We start from the raw sequence: 21,244 nt of genomic DNA, 5'->3' as shown, positions 1-21,244 counted from the left end.
TTGTTCTCTGAAAAAAAAACCGCGGATAAAGCGAGGTCTCTCACACTCATTAGGCAACCGTGCGCCCGGTTAAAACGAATTGTTTCCGGTCCGAATATTTTCATTTCGAAAATCCACGCAGTCATCCACCTCTGTGTGAACGCTCCCGGAAATAGCCGCGTTATTCGATGCTTGTTCATTCTTTTGACGATGATGTGGAACGTTTCCCTTCGCACCTAACAAGAAACTCGTTTTTTTTTTCGGATTTAGGTATAACTAGTAGGCCAGGATATTCAGTTTTTTGTCCGCTATGGGTACTAACCTAACTTTTGACAGTTTTGTCAAAATGACATGCATTGGCTCACACTGAAAAGTTTTGTAACCGACCTCAAGACCCCATCTTTTTAGGAGTTTCTAGCTGGTCAACTGTCTACACGCGTATCTGCCAGAAAAATATTCGTAGATCTAAATGTTATACATATTCTATAGTGATATAACTCGAAATCGAATATTTCATAAATACTGAGGCCAAAAACACTACTCTTTGCTTGCCCGTCACCGGTTATCACCACAGAACACTAATATAAGGTTATAACCTCACTTTTATCGATTTTGACAGGTGGGTTTGTTTAAATTTGCCTCTAGGGATTCTGAATTCTTTTCCGGTATAGTTGCGCGGTTTAGACTAATTTAGAGTAGCACGTACTGTTGTTTCTTCTTCGGGAGAGAAATACGATCTTTAAGAGATTATTCCATTTTTCAATGCTCGAGCATCGAAACAAGTGATTGTTTATAAAACGTAGTTGAAAGCCAATTAACGTTTTTCGTTTCGACATAATCGTTTAAGCTTTTTGCCGACCGGTTCACGGTTGGTGACTTTGTTGTGGTCGCGTGCCGTTTGTTTTCCAGTACTCGTTTACAAGCCGAAGTTAATCAATTGAGCATTTCTGTGCTCACGTACGTCTCGACGAAACCTGTCATCCGTCATCACGATTACTCCGAACCATAGAGCAATATATGAGAAGTAACCTGTAAAATCGATTATATTGCGAACTTACCCGGCGTGTAGCATCATGTAGAGCAGAAACCTCCAGATCTCCCTCCTCTTGTCGGGTCTGTAGATGAACACGGAATCTATGGGCACCGGACCAGCCGGATTCACCTCACCCCTAACCACCGAGTAATAAACGAAAAATCCTAGCTGGAAAAGAAACTGAGCGTCAAACAACATCGTCGCTTCGAAAATAGAATGTAGGATATACAGCTCATCGGATCAGCCGTTACAATACATCAACCACTCATCGAAAGACCCAAGGATAAACAGAGCGATAAATAACGCGAACGGCCCTATTCGTATCTTCGGAGACCGTATATATAAATAAAGAAGAAGAGATCAAACCCTGTTCTTTGATCTGTCAACGGTGGATTAAGAACGATTTTTCTGGGTCGGATGAGTAAGCGACACTCGTCGAGGTTCTGGAACAGGATACGGCTGATTAGAGAACTCGGGATATCTGGCGCCCGATCGTTTCATTAACGAATGCAATTTTTCAATTATTCCGTCGGTCAAGCCGAGATACACTTCCGGCAAGGTTGGATGGCGTCACCTAATTGAGGCTAGTTTCGAAGAAAATAAAACGCTTCCTCTTTAGATCGCGTTATAAATTAGTCGATTAATACGTAGGGGACCTTTCGCAATAAGAAACGCCGAATCTACACAAACTCCTCGTCTTGCATCAGTCGAGACGTCTGCGTTCTATTTACGTTTTCAGGAATGCGGGAATCGTGGCACGATGAAAATCCCTCGGGCACGGCATCTGGCGCGTGGCACCCTCCGCTCATTTAGGAAGTAATCAATAGTCGCTCCCGATGGCGTTTCTACATTCGGGGAAACGAGAAGCACAGAAATAACGCGGGGCACGTGCTCCCATAAAAATCCACCCTCTTCCGATCCATCGCGTGCATATGTTCTCGCGAGCGGTCGACTACCTGCCTTCACAGACGGCCGAGCCTGATCTATGAAATTTGACAGATCATAAAAACGCCGATTTGTGACAGGCCATCGAATTGCGAAAAGATCCATAGAGAATATGATATAAGAACACAGAAAGATGCGAAATTATGAAAAAGCGCATAGAAATTATGGGTGACATTTGAAAGATGTCAAGTTAAACTGACAGAAAAGTGTCTAAATAAGAGTTCTATCCGTAGTTTTACAGGGAAGAGTCTGATCTATGAAATTTGACAGATCATAAAAACGCCGATTTGTGACAGGCCATCGAATTGCGAAAAGATCTATTGAGAATATGATATAAGGACACAGAAATATACGAGATTATGAAAAAGCGCATAGAAATTATGGGTGACATTTGAAAGATTTCAAGTTAAACTGACAGAAAAGTGCCTAAATAAGAGTTCCATCCGTAGTTTTAAAGGGAATTTTTGCCGATCGTCCCAGATTTACCTTATCGACGTCCCATCAACCCCTGATCAGCACGCGTCTCGTTAAAACTTCCGATATCGTCGAGAAAACGCGAAAGTTTAAATATAACCCGAGGCGCGGATACCGTCTAGCCCGTCAAGGGGTCCAGAACCCCTAAAATTTCGAATTTCGTACATCTGCTCCGTTTTCGTGCAGTATCCACGAAACCGGTCTTTTAATTTTAGATCGCGGGTGCCTTGAGCGTTGCCAGGAGCGCTTCCTATTTATTTCTAGCGGTGGTCTGTTTGTTTTTACGGAAGGACCCCGATGATGACGACGAAGAAATACCCACACCTCCGATCGGATTGTTACAATTCACCATCAGTCAGCCAGCACACACACTTACCTCGACTAGCGTGATGAACACGATGAAGACCGGAGGAGGTTTGCAGGTGTATCTGTCGGCGTAATACTTCCTATCCCTGTCGTCTGTCAAAAATTGATCCGCTATTATCGTTACCATCCTGCTGAAACAAAGATCGGTCATAGAAACGAGATGTAAGGTTAGGTCAGGAAAATGCGATAAAAAACTCAAATTGGAAAGATACAGATACAAGATGTATGTACCCTTCCACAGTTCTTTATATCACTTTCGTTCTTAAAACGGAACGCTCGATTTCGAGCGTCAAGGTTGCAACAGCTCATTATTCAAGCCCAGACTAATGACTGTGGCGTCTATTTTAGAAACGGGCGTCTTGTTCTTTTTAACATTGTTTCCGCCTCAATTCACACAAGCGCCGACGGAGGCGCTACATAGATAGGGCTTTTTAAGACACCGAAAAGAACCGTACATACTTGCGAAATATCGACGGGTTCTCTGTGATCAGATGATAGTCGCTCTCGGAGGAAACCTCTCTATCCCGGTGGTGTACGGCGCATTTGAAGCTCCTAGTCCTCTTTCCGGTCATCTGAAACAAACAAACGAGAAACCTCAGACAGACGAACTGAAAATATACGTCGATTTGGGTTAGGTTCAACGGCTACACTCTATCTTCTCGATTCGCGTCGGTTTCGACGTTGAAATGGAGAATCAGCGACGCCAATCGCCTCGCCGATTTAGCGGGAACGAGGTATGAATTCCCATTTCCGTTAAAGCGATACGAGAGAGTCCGCGGAGCGAAACCATCTTCCATCTTCCCCGATTCATTCTCCCGTACCGTTCGTTCAGATTATCCGGAGTCATCCTTCCATAAACTCTTAATTACTTCGGGGAGAATCGTAATTAACACAATGGGATCTTCGCGGCAGGCCGCGTTCCCCGTAATTAAATGGTACTTTCGAGAATTTATTCGCTTTCAGCGAATTTCTCGACTGAGACCGTATAGAGAAGAAAAGTGTACCTGACCACCCATGGAAATACGACACACACACACGGTTATTTAATCAAGATTAGCAGATATGAAAGCAGTCAAGCGCACTCGGTAATAATTGTAGGTTATATGCTCGAACATCGATGCATACATTTATGTTCCTTCCAATCTCTATGATCTGTCCCTTTCCGCGAACGGTATACGTGATTTTTACGAGCGCACAGAGTGGCACAGACAGAGGGGAAAAAATGGATTCCTGTGGCCGCCCAGGCGAGTCGGGGAGGCGCTACCATTGAACGACCTGCTCTGCTCCCGATTCCGATCGAGCAGGGGTACCGACACGCCGTAACGGTGGATCGAATTTTCTGCAACAGAAATCGCTCGGATGCCGATGCAAATTCGTTGCGATAAAGCGCGACCCCATGGGAAACGATCCTCGAACACAATGGACGTTGCTATAACGACGGCGCATAGAACCTGATAAAAAAATCCGAAGCATAGATTGTATAGTATAACTGTTTTCGCGATCACAGAAGCGGCCGCGTTCCGAATCGATGTTAGCTATGAATTTCACGGGAGAAGTTGATTGTTGAATGTTCTTTCACGTGGGATTCGCGCAGATTTTCGGCATTCGATAGAAAAAAGCGTCCGACCCCACAAAACGCCGTATGTATTCGCATCCACAACAGCCCGACCACCTTGATATCGGGGCATCGAGGAGCAGATGCCGACCGTTTCTTCTTTTTCCTTTTCGGGCCGCGGTGAGTAGACATTTGATACGAGCCGACCGCGGGCGAAAACGACGGGGAGATCCTCGTCTACCGAACCGCGGCCTCTAGTTAACCTCTCGTACCGACCGCGTAATTTCTGGTTTACCGCGAATAAACGCCGCCGTTTACATCGTCCGAGGAAAGACGCGCACGGTCCGTTTCGGAACCGTATACGAGGAGCGTGATGGTGAACTCGACCGGGTCGTTTTTTTTTTTTTCTTCATCGGACCTTTCGCTTATCGTGCCTCGGTCCGTGCCAAAATTCGATCGGGCGGTCACGCGATCGCATCGCAGTCGATCGATCGATCGGATGTCTCCTCGAATAGCATTGTCACTAGCCCTCAAATTATTGCGTCGAGGGCAAGTGCTTTTACAACGTATTAGGAACACCAACAAACGATACACGTGTATTGTACACGCCAGAACAAGTCAAGACCTCGATATACATATAATGAAATAATTTTCACAAAATCCGAGTTAAAAACAAACATTCTACGAGTACGATCGATGTATAACACGGCGCTCTGTGGTCTCTGTCAACCCACCTTCAAAAATGACGTTAGCCTATACACCACAATCTGACAGCCATCGTGATATCGATTGTTAAAACCCCTTTATTCGCGAATCCAATTACCGTTGAGGGCGCTGCGAAATGAAAACAAACTTTGACGTTTGTCAGTACTCTTTTCGAGATTTGTACGGCCTTACAGAGTTTTTTTTAGAAAATCAAGATATTTGTCGGAAGTAAATTGATTGATTTAGTTTCGTAAAGAAAGATCAACATTCTTTGGAAATACTTCATTTGAAAGGGATGAATCGTGGAATAAAATCGAGCGATGATATTGGTGATCCACTGTACCTAGACACAAAATCCTATTATTTCACAGATTCTTTCTTGAATTAAACCTAGCTAATAATGTTGAGGCAGCAAATACTGAGTTTGTGAAGTTCCTATTTAAAGTATTTCAATTCCATGTTATGATGCAGAGGTATTCCTCATACTGAAATCTCAAGAGACATAAATATGATTCAGCTCATGGAACAAGTTCTACAGATGAGAAAAAGCATTCATTTGGAAATATGAAAATTATGAAATTGTATTTCTAAATCGTCAATTGAATTTAGCAGAAAACTCTCGCAAAGAAAAATCGTTTAACCGAACTCCTGCCAGTTGAAAGCACTGGTATAAATACCTTTTCCAATATTTTTTCGGAATCAATATTTCTATTCAGAAACCCAGACAATAATCCCAATATAACTTCTCCAAATAATAATTATAATACTCTGTTGGACAACGTGAGATAAGAAAAAACATAAGGAACTGAACTTGTTTTGACTTTGCAGTACTGACAAAGTAGTTTCGTAATTCAGTCGGCAGAGGGCGTCTAGATTTTTTGCTTCGCCAATTCTCTATGATCATCGATGTCCGTCAGAAAAGAAATTAATTCAGAGAAACGTCGAAATTTTGACTTTGACTTTCTTAGCAATTTTTCAGGCATTTCCGGGACTTTTCAGGAGATGAAAGTGTCGATCTCGACGTCTAAGCATAGCTCGATTGATAAAAGGTTGGTATGTCGAACTAATTCCATAGCCCACTTCAAAAACGATCACGTAAAAACATGCAGTTTCTGTGATTCAACCAATTTGACATTTAGGTCATCTTAGGAATATCCGTTAGGAGTTCCGGTGGGAAAACGACGGCGTTACCTAACGATGGCGCGGCGTAGCGTAACACCCTTCGGTTATTTTTTTTCTTTTCGACATTGCATCACGGATACCGAAACGCGTTCAAGTATCCGGTACCATACGCTGAAACAACAGCTCGCGCTACTCGCCTAACCTTGCCTTTACTGACACACATCCGCGAGCGGATCGGCACAGAGATAACGATATAATTGTCTTCTATGGCGGAAAATGATAGGCGTTCATTCTTCTCCGAGTCGCGGAGCATAAATCACGGTATCGGATTCGTGCAACCTTACGCCGTATATTCCGAATACCAAGGTCTCGGAACTAGCCTTTCTCGACCGTAAAAACGGATCGAGTTGCCACAAACTTCAGAAAAGTTAAGAATATCGTTATCAGACGTGGGTATCGTCAAAAATACGTAGATACTGTGGAGATTTCTCGATATCGGAGCGTTCAGCTCCGTCTCTAATGCGTGGCAATGAACTCGGAGCGAGTGCGATCTTTTCATAGCTCTATTATTCACCGGCAGGTTATTCTAGGCATTCGCGGCGTTCCTCAAGACCCCCTCAGGTCGCGGCAAATTTAGAAACGATCAGCTGATTCGGGCGCCGTCGACCGACTCGCGGACGCCGCTCCTCGACCAACCCCAACCAAAGATCGATTGACGTAGGCGCACGACAACATGATGGAACACACCCTCGGTCATAGAAAACCAATCGACAACCATAGAATCCAATCGTGTATATGACAAATTTAACAAAACTGGAAACGCTGGATTATAATTACGTCCTGATCGAGCCAGTTTCTCGCCGAGCGGCCCAGTTCAAAGTCGCCACCGGCTGATATATCCGAAGACATAACGAACGATTTGCATTTACACGTGTCGCCAAATCTGCCGACGCTTTTTTCGAAAGGCGAAGAACAACCGTTAAATGTGGGAAAGCGAGTCTTGTTTGATCGCTCAGATAATAGACCTCACCCATATTTATTCGTATAGTTCGGCCGCGTGAGAAAAAGTCGACGATCTTCGCGAGATTTCCCTCGTAAAAATCGTCGAGTTCCACTTGCGAAACGGATGACGCATCTAATACGCGATTCAGAGCAACGGTATCGAGTTCCGATGCACGTCCATAAAACTGCTTCTTGTCGAAATAAAAAAAGGAGAAGACAATTGACAGAATTATTAAAGATTCAAAAACGAAATACACATCTGATGAAATACAGTAGATCAGCAATAAACGATGCGTCTAACCTCGATGAATCTTCTACTTTTTATTTACCCACCCCCGCTATGGTCAGTTATTCTATCTGATGTTAAAAAAAAAAACAAAAAAGATAACATTCCAAAATTAAGCACGAGCAACATCTAGCCAAGAATCAAACATTTTCTATCTAATACGTGGGTCCTAAGCGATAATCACGAGAATTTACAATGATCGACCTGTCAAAACATTCGACTCGATTTTACGAGACGTCGCACCTGCTCCGTCGATATTTCGCTCGATGGTCCACCGACCGATTTATGGTCCGCGCTGACGTTTATTGTCTCGCGTCTAGTCGGCGGCGAGATGAAATCCGCGCAGACGACAAAGAATGCCGATAACGCCGTTATTCCTTCCAGACGTTGTTGTCGCGGCCGAAAAGGTAAACGCCGCTGACAAATTCGGCGTTAAATATAGATTTCGCAGACGGTACACCGCGTGACAGACGTCCGCAATTCCAACGAACCATCGAGGTCGGTTCTGTGCTCGCGGGATGGGGTACGTTCGGGAAACGATCTTTCCCATAATTTCGGCAACGTGACCGCTTCCGTATACGGTCCTCTCACCTTCTCGTATCGCGATTCTCACGCTCTGTCACTACGACGACGTTTCTATTTCTGATCAGTGTGTAGTATTACACGCGGACGTATAATACGAGTCCCGGCCGTCCGAGATTGGTTTTAATTATCCACTCCGGACGGTTGAGTGCTCTTTTTTCGCCGCTTAATTATGGGAATTGTTTTCCATTAAAATTAAGAGCTTCGCCTTTTGTTTTCTAGACGCGACCTTTTTCTTAACCGCGTTTCATTAACGCGCGCCGTATATAGAGGAGATGCCGTGAGATCCGATTGTTGCGCAACGGTTCCGGCCTCGACATTCCCCCGAAAGCGACAAAGTTCTTATATATACACGGTGGGATATCGCGGAATGGTCCGATGACCGTTCGCGTAACTACTAGTCAATCAGTTCGGGTAACCGCCTGCTGAAAACGGAAGCGGCCACGACTTAACCTAAAAAAAAATAATTTTCCACGGGAATTAGTCGAGTATTAATGGTCTACTGCGTTCCCCCCTCCTTTTGAACGATTATAACGTGAAATTGGCCGACAAGTCCACATATGACCGCAATTTCACTAAAAATTTCGTTATTGTTACGAGTATAATCACGCCGACCTTATATTCTGTGAATTAGGCCGTAGATACGAGCAAAACATTGACAATAATCACAGAACTCTAAGCTCAAGTTTGACAAACCCACATCGAGCCTCCCTTGAAAAAAAATTACTAATTCGTCGAACCGAGGTCCCTTCAACGATACCGAACGTTATTCAACGTCTCGGACGCCCTCTACGCCCGGGAGATAAATTGGAATATAAATTCTAACAACTTCATTATTAATCGATTGTCTGTCAAACGTCACTTTACGATCGCGTCGGCTCGTCGACGATCAGCGTTTCAATAAATCAAGCGGTCCTTCGCGGCTCGGTGGTCGATCGTCTCTCTCCTATAAGTATCTACAGAACCGAATATGAATAATTACCCGGTAAGTGGCCCGCGGCGGGGGGGTGGTGGTGGCGTTGGTGCCCGCGGCCGAATTAAAGGGTAAGGCGGTGAACACATATGAGCGGCCGCGGCCACGATCACGATCACGATCGAGAAGCGTCCCATGCAAATGTCATATTCCGCACGCAATATCACGATCTGTTCAGCGATAGAGCGGGGTTCAGTCGCGATGTCTCACGATCGTGATCGTGATCGCGGCCGCTCATATGTGTTCACCGCTTAACGCGGCCCCGTCAGGAATGCCATGGGAAATATTTCGAAATCGATAGATTCTGACGTTTATCGGTCTAACCCGTTTCTGTGCTCGAACCATAGACTTATTACCCCGATTAATGTGTCTATGGCTCGAACCACGGAATGTTCCAAAACTTGACACTTCACAGAATGAGAACAATCATAGAGTTATCAACTGCGAGAGCAATGCAACTCGACGTATCGATGATGCGTCATCTTCAAGGTTAAGATATCATCTGCGGGAGGAATCCCCTTTTTTCCGTCGCGACCGATAAGATTCGACCGGATAAGGGGCCCGCGGCGGCAAGAAACGCAAACATTCGTATCGTCGTCGCGATAAATTTCGTACGAAATGCGTATCAGGTGACCGATACGGCGGCGCTATATGGCAGTGACCTCTGACTCTTCGGCGAAGGGGGAGAGCGCGGCGGTCGGGCACGGCCGTGGGAAAAAGTGACGTACGCGGGGGCGTTTTATTAGTTGTATATACATATATAGGGGGGCCCCACGCGCGCCCACCGCACCGAGACTGTTGACCTAGACGGTGAAGACGTCTGCGCGGACGATGACGGCGTTTTGCATGATAATTTGTCGCCGTTTTTGACTCGTTCTCATAGCGGACCTTCGGATCTGGACGCGAATCAGGTAAGAGCTAGAATTAGCATGAAGTTCCGAGTGTCACCTGCGTACATACGTCGAGAACGAGGTCGAAAAATGAAGAATAAACTTAAAACTGTCATAAATTTCGTTATCCATTCGAAAAACAGGGAAAATCTACACTGATTCAAAAAGTTAGAACCACCGCTGTCCCACATTACGAGATTGTTGTACTAAAATAAACGCAGTTACACTCTATAGGCCTATAATTTTTCACCATGCCTAGAAACATCGTGAAAAATGATTCATTCCTTCGTGCTAACTGAATTACACTCGATTACGATCCAGCGATGACCCAAAGAAACGTCATAATCGAAGAGTATCCACAGACTCCTCTTCAAGCGCGCGATAAACGATTCAATTTCATCTATACCGTGTCCCTCTCGCGTTTAACCGGTACCCGGCGCGCACCTGTCCCCCGCGGGTAGACGGCGTTACCGCACACCGCGGCATTTTTACGTCCGCGGTATATACAAATAGGCATGGGAGCATAGACGTATTATACGAGCTCTGTGTTCTTCGCGTCCGTTTCACTTTCGTATTATCGCGGCTCGGAATTCCACCATAGGTGCGCCTCATCCGTCCGTCTCTCTCTCTCTCTCCCCACGTCGCGGACCACAGATGTTCGTACCTACTGCTGCACCGAATTCCAGAAATCGCGGAGGAATGCGGTCGGATTATCGCGTGGTCGCGAACACACAGCTGATCTTATTTTAATATGGGGAAAGGTGGAACCCCGACGACTGGACGATGGGTATCGCGGAACGAGGCGCACGGAATTATAACGAATTCCTACGCGTCGGAAATTCTCTATGCTAGTTCGTCGGTGTCCGTTGCAAACTTATCGACAGGTCATAGAATATTTGATAATTTGACGTGTCCAACTAGGGATGGTAATGATAAATCGATCATAGACTAATTTTATCGATGAGTCTTTGGCATAGATATCTAAATCAGGAACATCAAGTCGAAATATCGAAGAAACTGGCATAAGAAACATTTTTTATCCAAACTAAAAAAAATTCTGAAGACCAAGACGGCTTTTTAGAGACACATATTATAATTTTAGTGTCTTAACGCTCGAGACCGCGATGACCAATATTCTTGGCACGTCGGAGCTCGGAGATTCGGGGTCAACGTATCTGGCGCTCCTCGCCTAAACACACACACACGCGGAGATGGGTATCAGCCCCCGCAAAAGACAATATTTGTGCCCATGACGAGATATTATGGGTTACAGAGCCGTCGGGCCTAACCATTGTCGAAATACCCGTGGGACCGCGGGCATCAGCGCCCACCCGTTCTCTCCGATCGAGGAAAACACGAAAGTATTCCAAGAAAAATATCGATTTTTTCAAAACGGTTAGAAAGGCGCTAGAGGGATGCTTCAAGATCGCTATATCGCCTCTATAACGATCCGAAGAAGACACACATTGTCGAAACCCGTATCATTCCGGCATGGTAATATTGTTTGTTTTTTCGAATACATTGTTATCTGGTCGACAGGGCCGTCTTCAGCCATCCCCGAGGAACATACAGAGTTTGAAGGGTCAACAAGAATAAAATCCACGTAAACACTGAAGAATATCGTGTATGTTTCCCCATAAAGAAATTGGAGGCCCTGATAAGCCTCGAGTGTCTCCGAGGAGGAGGCGAAACTATCCATCGGACGTTCGACCTGAAATGATGTCACAATCGCGAATAAATTCATCGAAACAGAGATGGCCAGAGAGAGAGAGAGAGAAAAGGACGGACTGTTTAACTATCGCGAAGCGAAGATCGATCGGGCGGGCGGCTTCCAGTCTCAGACAGGCACAGACACGAAAACCGAGTACGGCATTGAGATTCCCGGAAACGGTGACGCTTCTGTCTAACAAACAACACGCTCTTCGAAGGAATCCCCCATCGAGGCCGTCTCGATTTTATCGATCGAAACCGAATTTTCGACGACGCGGTCACAGAATTTTCCATCTGTCACTTTGACAGATAGACGCCCTATATACGGAGAGCGGCCGAGATCTCTCGGGGAATAGGCAAGCGGCGGCACGCGCTATGGACAATGGATATTACGGTCGTGGTTCCTAATTGGATTGTGCGCTACCGAAAGGGACTATCTGACGTTGTAAATCCTCGCGGCGCTATCTGATAACGAGAGCACGGATGATCTCGCTGACCGTCTACCTACGTCGCGTACGTGGATCGCGGCCTCTTTTGCCCGTCCACTTAGGACGCGCCTTCACGAGTATCTACGAAGAATATCGTTAGAGAATTTCATCACTCTTTGCGCTTTTACGACGAAGAACAATATAAATAATCATCTATGGTTCTAACTAATAAATCTTGACGTCAAATCACAGAACATTACGAAATGACGTGAAAACGAATCTTCTGCTGTCGAATTCGCACGATGGTGGTCGCGAAAACGCTGTCGCAAGCCTTCGTTAACGTCTTATCTTAATTACGAGACATAAAGACAGTCCCCCCTTTCGCTTTATATAAACAAGCGGCGCTGATGTAACTGCGGTCGAGATAAAGGTTTTCCCACGATTATACACGGAGAAAGGTATTCGAACAATTCGCGGTGGGAATTTTCGCGTTTCTTCGCGCAGAGAAATCGATCATATCACGGCGATCGAAATATGAAACAGAATGACATTCCTCGTTCTTTACGCCTGAAACCCTCATAGAATTCTTATGAAACGCGCCGTTGGTATACGTGAAACAACTCCGACGGGCCTTCTCGGTAATGCCGCTGTGAGAAACGGTGTCACACAGTAAAAGACGTTTTACGTCGTCGTACGTACATACCGCGCCGATCCCCCGCGTATGAATCACGGACAAATTGTCATGCATACCGTCGTCTATGGTCGCGGGGAACCTAGCCCCGAGCGCGTGACGTCACGTTTTTTCCACCCGTTCGCGTGATTCTATGCCCGCCGATATCGGTTATTTCCATCCCCGGAAACGGGGCCTTCGGATGCGTAATCCACAGTCCGATCGACGGTGGTTGCCGCGATCGGAAATCACCTCCACGTCCGATCTTCGATTACGGAAATGTGCATCAGTGAACGCTGCTGAATCATAGAATGAATGAAATAGGTATTTCCACTGACGTAACACGTGACTGGCATAGTGAAATAGGGTTAATTCACTTTCCTCACCTACATCTCAATTTAAATTTCCCGAAAAATTTCTACGATAAATCTAATCGATTTCTACTATAAATTATATCAAGCGATGATATACGAAATTAATAAAAACGGTTAAAATGTATGGTAATGAGTACATAATTTGAAATTACATTGGAATTTTCAAGATTTGAGTGAATTGAATGACGATAAAGAATTGCTAATCCTAAACTTCTATACCTAGTCATAAATCAATTCGATTTTGAACTTGACCCTTCAAATTTGAAAAGTTATCGATTACTATCATTTCTGGAATAATCACGACGACAAATCGAACGAAATCAGGGGAAATGAATGCCTCACTCACGAACATAAACAAATGCTTTTCAATTTCTTCATATGTGCTAACCCACATCAAAAAATTCAATAGATATTTAGTCCTTTTTTTCTAGTAACAAGAAATGATGTTTTTCTATTTCAAAAGTTGTTCAAAAATGATACCAACGTTTCATTCTTCTTATTTACCATGTCAAAAATAGTATCTCAACGAGTTTCAAACACTAAGATGTTAGATAATGCTATCTTTTTTGGAGCCTCAAAAACGTAGGCGAACAAACCCACGAAACCAAAAAGATTTCGCAACTTTAACCGAATTGACAACACTTTCTCCCTTGTTCATTTGGAAATACTTCACTCACCCACATCTCGTCCAAAATCACACATTGAATGAAAGCAACGTATTAAAGTCGAAACTATTAATTGACAAACTAAATTCATTTGTGTTTTCATTATATCTGATAAAATGCAAATCTAATCTATCGACGCATTGACTCACAGAACGATAGATAGTGCATTCATCTCTCTAACTATTATTAGAAATGCATTTCTATCTCGATTTTTCCCTCCGCGTCCATTTCCACATTCGAAAACAAACATATTCGTCCGGCGATAAAAACAACAAATAAAATAAATCGACGCATCTGAAAAGATAAACTTACACATTTGCGAAGGCAATATCGTATCCGAATCGATCACAAAATAAATCCACTAGAAAATCACAGGTCGGGAAATACCGTCGACACGCGTGTAGATACGTTCGATAAACTGGCACAACGAACACCTTCCACCAGATACTGTCAACTGAAACGGTTACTCGACTGAAGCGCCGTTTTGGTGGTGCAAGAACTAGAGTAGGGAGGGCCGTAAACCCCACCACGACTCTACGCTAACCCCGATCACAATTCGGAGGGAGCGCAAAGGGCTAACTTGGCCGATTTTCGAGGCCTTTTGCCGCTTTCCAGCGATGGCCTTCTGACTATCGACGAATCGGGAGCCGGTCGGGATAGGCGGTGGGGGAAATGGGCGGCGCTAGGCCGTTTACTCGGTCCAAAGTGTTTACGCTATCTCTCGTCTTGCACGGCCGATTTATTTACTAGCCCCGAATAGGGGATTTTTACACCGGGCGCGCAGAATTGTTATCGGTATTGGCCGCTTCGTACTGTCGGATCGGCGAGGCTCATTGTTTTTTTTTCGCGGTCGGTTCCAAAACTGGGTTAATCGATTCCGAATATAATCGGATGAGGTGTCCTATACCTGTTGGGACACGGGGTTTCGCAAGACCCGTCGGTGATTTATTCGCGGTGACGTCATCCAGATAAGGAATCTCTATTTCGCAAAGTCGAAATGCGATTTTGCATGGAAATTGGGACGATTGACCAAGAATTTTTAATCGATTTCGCGGTGTCTATCGTACATCGCAGTAGGCTATCTGAACGCCCTATATTTCGAAATACTTTGATGTACCTCGTTTTCCAGAAAATAAAATATACCCAGGAAAATTGAGAATGAGATCAATTATTGTGTAAATTATACCTAATTTTGATATAAATAGAAAAAAAAAACAATCGTAACTGTCTCCTCGAGTTTTTATTCGGCATCAAATGATACCATTAAGTTATTTAATTGTAAAACGATTAAATATGTCGAAAAAAATTGTTCGAGAGTGCAAGGTCCTCAATAAATCTAATTTTTACAGAAATATATAGGTTTTTTTTTGCATTTTCGTTGGCGATACAGGTCCGTATAAAGATCGTAAGATGCGATAGCAGATACCCAACCTAAACCCACTAAAAAACGCCCTTTCCTCTCCAGACTGACAAATCGACGTCCAGATAAGGACTAAGATAAGGGTGGCTCTTGCGGAATAAAATAATTATTAACGTCATCCCGAGGTTGTAGTTGTCGTCTATCTGTCAACACATCTAAATGGTATAGATGCCAACACGGTATATACGCAGGGAGGTATAGACCAATTGGTCAAGACTGCACAGAGTAAATTTCGAGAATCAAGCTTTAGCTAGCGTCTTTCTTGCTTTGACATTTCCCACTTTTCAATCGATTATAAAGAAACGTCGTCGAAATCATCATTTCAGACTAGTTTTCTTGAAAGGATATCGTGTAGAGGATCATGACGGCGGGGGATGTGGTAGGTACCCCGATGGTACCGCGATAACCGGTGACGGACGAGCTGCACCCACGACTGCCATGTTATGAATACAAATATGAACGTCCGGGGCGAAGGATGACACCGTCGCTTCTGGTCGTAGATCAAGGTTGACGCTGACGCTGCCGCATCGTGTTATGATGGGGTTAGGAAACGGGGACACCGCGTACATACCGCGAGCGGCCAGGTATCGAGATATTGATATGCGAAGAAGGGCTCAGACGATATATTAATATTTGAAGTGGACATGGACGAGGTCTATCGCTGCCTGGTTCTTTTACGCGCTTTGGTCAAATCTTTGATGAATGCCGCCTCTAGGAAAATCTACGCGTATCATAAAAGACATTGCGTATATCATAAAGGTGAAACGCCTATCAAAAGCTCATGCAAAACTCCTGGAAACTAAGACTGAAGAAGTATTGGCAATACAACCATTGTAGTAGACAAATAATTGCGAAGAAAACCACATGCTACAAAAAGTCAACCCTTTTGTGATTCACAGAGCTAGCTACGATAAAAAGCCTATGACGAAAGGTATACTTCATTCAAATTTATTTTAGCAGTCGGTTGGCCATGAAATAATTTTCTCAAGTTTTTGTAACTAGAACGAAGTTAGGTTGGCACTCATGAAATGTCGTTAATGTCATAACGCCGTTGCCACAACTAATATCAATTTTTATTACGAAAATGCCGAAAGTGATTGAAAAAAGAGACAGGGTTTCAGGAAGTGCTATTTAGAATTCAGGTCCGCTCATTCAAATAGTTATACTCTGATATTCTAAAATCCACAATACGTCAGACAGTGGCGAACATATTCAATGTAAGGGAATTTTAATAATGTTTCATCTGAATCTAAACGACTTATATTTCAGCTGGATATTTCTACAATCAGAAATATTGTGAATGAAGAGGATGACAAAGAATTTTCTTCTATTAGGAGACCCAAAAAAGTGGTGGCATTTGAGAATTTTATGTTTGAGTGAAGTAATGCGAAAAGTTAACTACAGGATTTTCGATAAATGTCATCGGAGAATAAGTTCCCTAAAATGGATTTTTCTATTTTTCATTCGACTTGTCCTATACAATGTAAATGTCTTAAGGTACTAATAAATACCTAATTATTATTATTACATCAATGTATTAAGATCAATAGCCACAAATACGCGCAAGTTGCCCTGTTACTTGTTTATTCATGTGAAATTTTTGTTCAACGGTGAAGTTGCATCTTAACTTAAAACTTAAACTTCCTTCTATTCCTTTTACTTATATTGATGCAAGATGATTTTTGTTGAAGAATTTAAAATTCTTGTAATTATCTGTTAATTCCTTCGGGAGATACCCATTCCCAACCACTGCAATATATGCATTTCATCTTCGGGTTAATATTTTCGAAATCTACAAATGATGTAAGCCAAAGAAGATAACGAACATTAACTCTCCTCAAGCTAGTGCATATTATGATATTATACTGATCTCTTGTATTTTCCATGCATGTAACTGGATTTGGTATGCCTTCAATCAGTTTGTATAAACTTCAATTATGTTCGTCACATATTTTCCGAAGAGATTCGACATTGTGATAAAATACGTAATAACAGAAACTTTTACGTAGAACGGGCAACATAGCGTTGATTTAAAAACCAAAAATGTTTTGACAAGCTTCATAACCCCACATTTTCGTACTATACAGAGTGAAATGTGTCAAATTTCCATGGCCAACCGACTGCTAAAATAAAAGTGAATGAAGTATAGAAATACAGATCACAACTTGACCTTTCAGTGGCAAAATCAATTTTTTTCGTTAATTTTCAAACTTGTGCACGGTTTCTTTTACTTCTTTACGCCGGATCGTTCTTGGTGCGTGTTAGATGCACACGTCGAGAGGGCGTACAGTCCGATTCCCCGGCGGCTTAGGTCACGGTTTTTCGCGGACGTGACGCCGATACGACCGGATTCGTCACCGGTCCATTTTCGAGCATCCGAGTCGCGCCCATACGCCCCGCCGCCGCCTTTACGGAATAAATCAGCCGTTTTTATCGGCCGCGTTTCGTACGACACAGGTATACTCCCCCGTTGGGGAGTACGAGTCGATAAATCAGCAGCGACGCCCGGGCGTATAGTGGGTACTTGCGAAATCGACGTTGATTTGTGCGCGACGCTTTATTTATCGCATTTACGGAGAGTACGTTCGTTCAAATGATCGCCTCGAGTCGCGGTTGCGCCGATAATGACACGCCAACGTTGTTCGACAAAAAAAATTGAAAGTCGCTTATACAGGGTGAGTCTTTGACTCGTACGAATATTTTAACAGTAGATTCTTGAGGTCGAAAGGACTAATTTTTTCCTTTGCCATTTTTTCCAAATCGGCACGGTTTTCAAGATACAGGCTGTTGAAAAAAAACTATGAAAAAATGTTATTTATCGGTTTTAGCGAATGAAATTAATTTTGGAATATAGTTTTTCATTTATTTGATGATTCTTCTTCCAACACAAGATATCACCCACGTTTTCTCATTATGACCATTACGTACCATTAAAATACCAAAAATTTAAAGAACCCAACTCTTGAAACTAAATTGAACCCTATCTAATGAATATTTGAACGTTTTCTAAAACAAAAGTATTCTTGAAATTTTCTCGTATAATCAGCCGTTTTCTAGTAATTTGATGTTCAAAAATTAAAAAGTATCTGTAAAATTTGAAAAATTTGACACTTTGGCTGAATGCATTTCTGTTTAATAAATCCACAGATGTGTAGTGTCACAGATTTAGCTTGTAATTCTGAAGGTAATTTTGTTTTTCCAGGGGTGGCACAGCCCATTATGGAAACTCGAAATGGCTAGGTATATCTTTTTTATCAGGGTCGTATCGGAAAAAATGGTATAGAAAAAAAGTTTTTCTTTTGATCTCAAGAAGCTAATGTTGAAATATGTGTACGAGTCAAAGACTCGTCCTTCCTGCACAACTCAAGTAGCGATTAACTGAATAAATATAAAATATATGCCGAAAAGCGGTCTCAAACTTTAGAAATCGACTAAATGAGTGTACCTCTGCTAACGGCCGCAATCTTAGCGATATCCTTATGAAAACTTGAGTACAAAAAACTCTATTTTTCACTGATGCCAAAAATAAAATTGTTTTACTACAAATTTCACAAATATTTTGAAGCCTTTAGTCGTCAATTGGCCCCGCCGCATCCTGTTTACTAAAAGGCGTCGAAGAAAACATAGGTATTAGATTTTAAGACGTCACAGATGGTTGTTCGTCAAATGATACAAAGGTTCTGTAATGTATACGTAATTTTTTCCGTTTCTTTCGACTACGTCATCGACAGATGCCAATTTTTCGACGGTATTGGTATGGGTAGGTGTAATAGCTCTGCGTCTGTTTATTGAGGCGCGACTCACGGATCTTGGATGAACACGCGACAAACGTCGGCCACCTGTCATCTAAAGTAGATCGGCCGCACCTGCCGATCCTCGGACGTTTCACGATAGTAGCGTTTACGTCCAATAGCCAGGATGCTGGATCCATCTATCACCTCAAATCGAATCAATCGAGTAATTACTTCGTTACGCCGAGGAAACGACCCGTCAAACTGCCTCGGAAAATATGGTAGGTACCGTGTCGTTTAGACGCGCGTTTCCGGATCAGCGGCAGAGCGCGCTATGCCGACACGCCGATAACGAAATCGCGGCGGCGTCTTCTTTTTATCAAAGACAATGAACCTGCCGCTCTTCGGTACACGGACGTCGCGTTTCTGTCACGGTACTGCCTCTCGGATTATGCACCAGTTCTACGCGCGCACCTGCTGCTTATTGGGCCGACGACGTCGTACCGTCGCGCTCCCTTGGTCTGAGACGCCGATGCGGTCGCACGCGTTGATTTTTCCGTCTTAATTGTTGGCTCCAACTTTTACAGCGAAGAAACGCTGTTGCTACCTTATTTTTCATTATAATTTCGTTTTATAGATTTATTATTTACTGCTTCTGTTTTCCTCGTATCATACTTTCCACAAACATCTGTTCTGCAGCGTCTTCATCACTAAAAGAAGAATTGTGAGATCTGTAAAGATCTCTAGTGCCCTAGTTGACCACGTTCTCATAGCTTTGGTGATGCAAGCAAGCAAGCATCAGCCTAGCCTTTGTATTCTGCCGATAGTTAGCGGCTAACACTAGGTATCGACGAATTTGAATGGAAGCTTTCACATTCCCAATCATCATATTTAAAATACATCACTTCACAAAAAGAGCTATACACAACGGGTGTATAGTTTGATAAGTACGCTTCGAAGATAGGCCAAGTCGTATCGGACGAAACAGGTCCGAAGAAGAAGAAGAAAAAGCGGCGACATTCCCTATAGGTTAAAAATATGTATATAAAAGTCGCGGCAGATGACGACGAGACAAAAGCATGCACGCGCGTTTCGTTCGGTTAACGATCCGTCGGCGGCGCATCAATATTCATGTCGCGCCCTATACTTTTAGGCGTAAAACCCGCCGAAACGCGATCATCGTTCGTCCGTTCGCTCGCATTCCGCCCCGTTAACCGAAACGCAAAAATGACGGACGAGATAACCGTCTCCGTTTTCTGTGCTCGCTCGCATCGAGTTTTTTTTGCCCCCGTCGACGATCTATGGTTAATTCATGGTGACGCGACTAACGGTCTCAGAAATTCGACCCATTCAAAAGGACGATACGTTATTGTTGTTCATTTTTTGGTCGTCCAAGGGTATATATGTATTATGTTCTTTGTCGTCTGGCCGAGGATTGAATATAAATCGAAGAATTAACTCGCGGCCGGGCGCGCGGAACACCCTTATCGATCTCGGGAGACGCAGAGAGACGAATCATAAATGCCTCGTCATTTTCTTCCACGTGACGAAGAACCCGTTAGTGTCGAGAATCGGGGTTGGAAATGATCTTTTTTTACTGGCGTTCCTGAGTTGTTTCCTTCCTCAAATGGTGAAGAAGAAGCTGAGCTCTATATTCAAACACAGAATATCAACTTTATAATTTCATAGCCTACTGCAATGGACGCACAATAACGACGGAGCATATCAAGTATTCTGAAGAGTCGAGAGTATCTTTGCATGGACTTAATTTAGCACGCGTACCTATTGCGGGCCTCAAAGCCCCCAAAGTAATAGGTACTTGAACCTACTGTCATAAATGTTTCGACGGAAATCTATAGAATAAACAATAAATATCACCAGATCATTCTTAATAACCACGAAGTGGCTGTAGAGAGGCGACGTTGACGTGTACGTCTTCGACTATTCACACTGAAATATCGATTGAAAATAGTCTGATATGCACATGACATCTTGATGTGCATGGATATAAACTCCATAATAGTTTTGCTTCGACGGTGACATCTTAGGTTACACCTAATTAACCATGAGAGTCACCTTTACGCGGCTGTTTGACTTTCATATAAACACAGACGTAAAAAAACACTATTATTCGCTATACTACTGTCTGTGATTGGGCTTTTGACTAACTGACGTTAACCTATCTGTATTTGTCAGAAACGTCAGACGGCAATTTATTCTGTGATCGCGGATTTGTTTACATTTGGGTTTTGGTAAACGTCAAAAATCTCGAATTTCTTATTAAGCTTATTTTTTTATTGCCGAACTAACTCCAGGTTGGGGGTATTTGCTGGT

At 43.3% G+C, this 21,244-nt stretch overlaps 1 protein-coding gene across 4 annotated transcripts in view; it reads right to left on the bottom strand.

Moving 5' to 3' along the window:
• The window catches only part of LOC123317530 (protein rhomboid), a 61,425-nt gene that overhangs the window by 1,881 nt on the left and 38,300 nt on the right, over window positions 1–21,244 (bottom strand). The window contains exons 1-4 of one of the 4 annotated variants that reach the window (XM_044904108.1): window positions 14,072–14,247; window positions 3,257–3,369; window positions 2,808–2,925; window positions 1,038–1,180 (exon numbers count right to left, since the gene is read on the bottom strand). In XM_044904108.1, coding sequence (XP_044760043.1) covers window positions 1,038–1,180; window positions 2,808–2,925; window positions 3,257–3,369 — 374 coding nt within the window. In that variant the 5' untranslated portion in view covers window positions 14,072–14,247. Of the gene's footprint in view, window positions 1–1,037; window positions 1,181–2,807; window positions 2,929–3,256; window positions 3,370–13,771; window positions 14,018–14,071; window positions 14,248–21,244 lie in introns of those variants that run through there. The other 3 variants (XM_044904107.1, XM_044904106.1, XM_044904105.1) reach the window with 3 other exon arrangements.

Source organism: Coccinella septempunctata, chromosome 7 (assembly GCF_907165205.1).
Source record: "Coccinella septempunctata chromosome 7, icCocSept1.1, whole genome shotgun sequence".
NCBI classification, from domain to species: Eukaryota; Metazoa; Arthropoda; class Insecta; order Coleoptera; family Coccinellidae; genus Coccinella; species Coccinella septempunctata.
The sequence above is the reverse complement of the archived record's forward strand: the minus strand, read 5'-3'. Positions and strand labels throughout refer to the sequence as shown.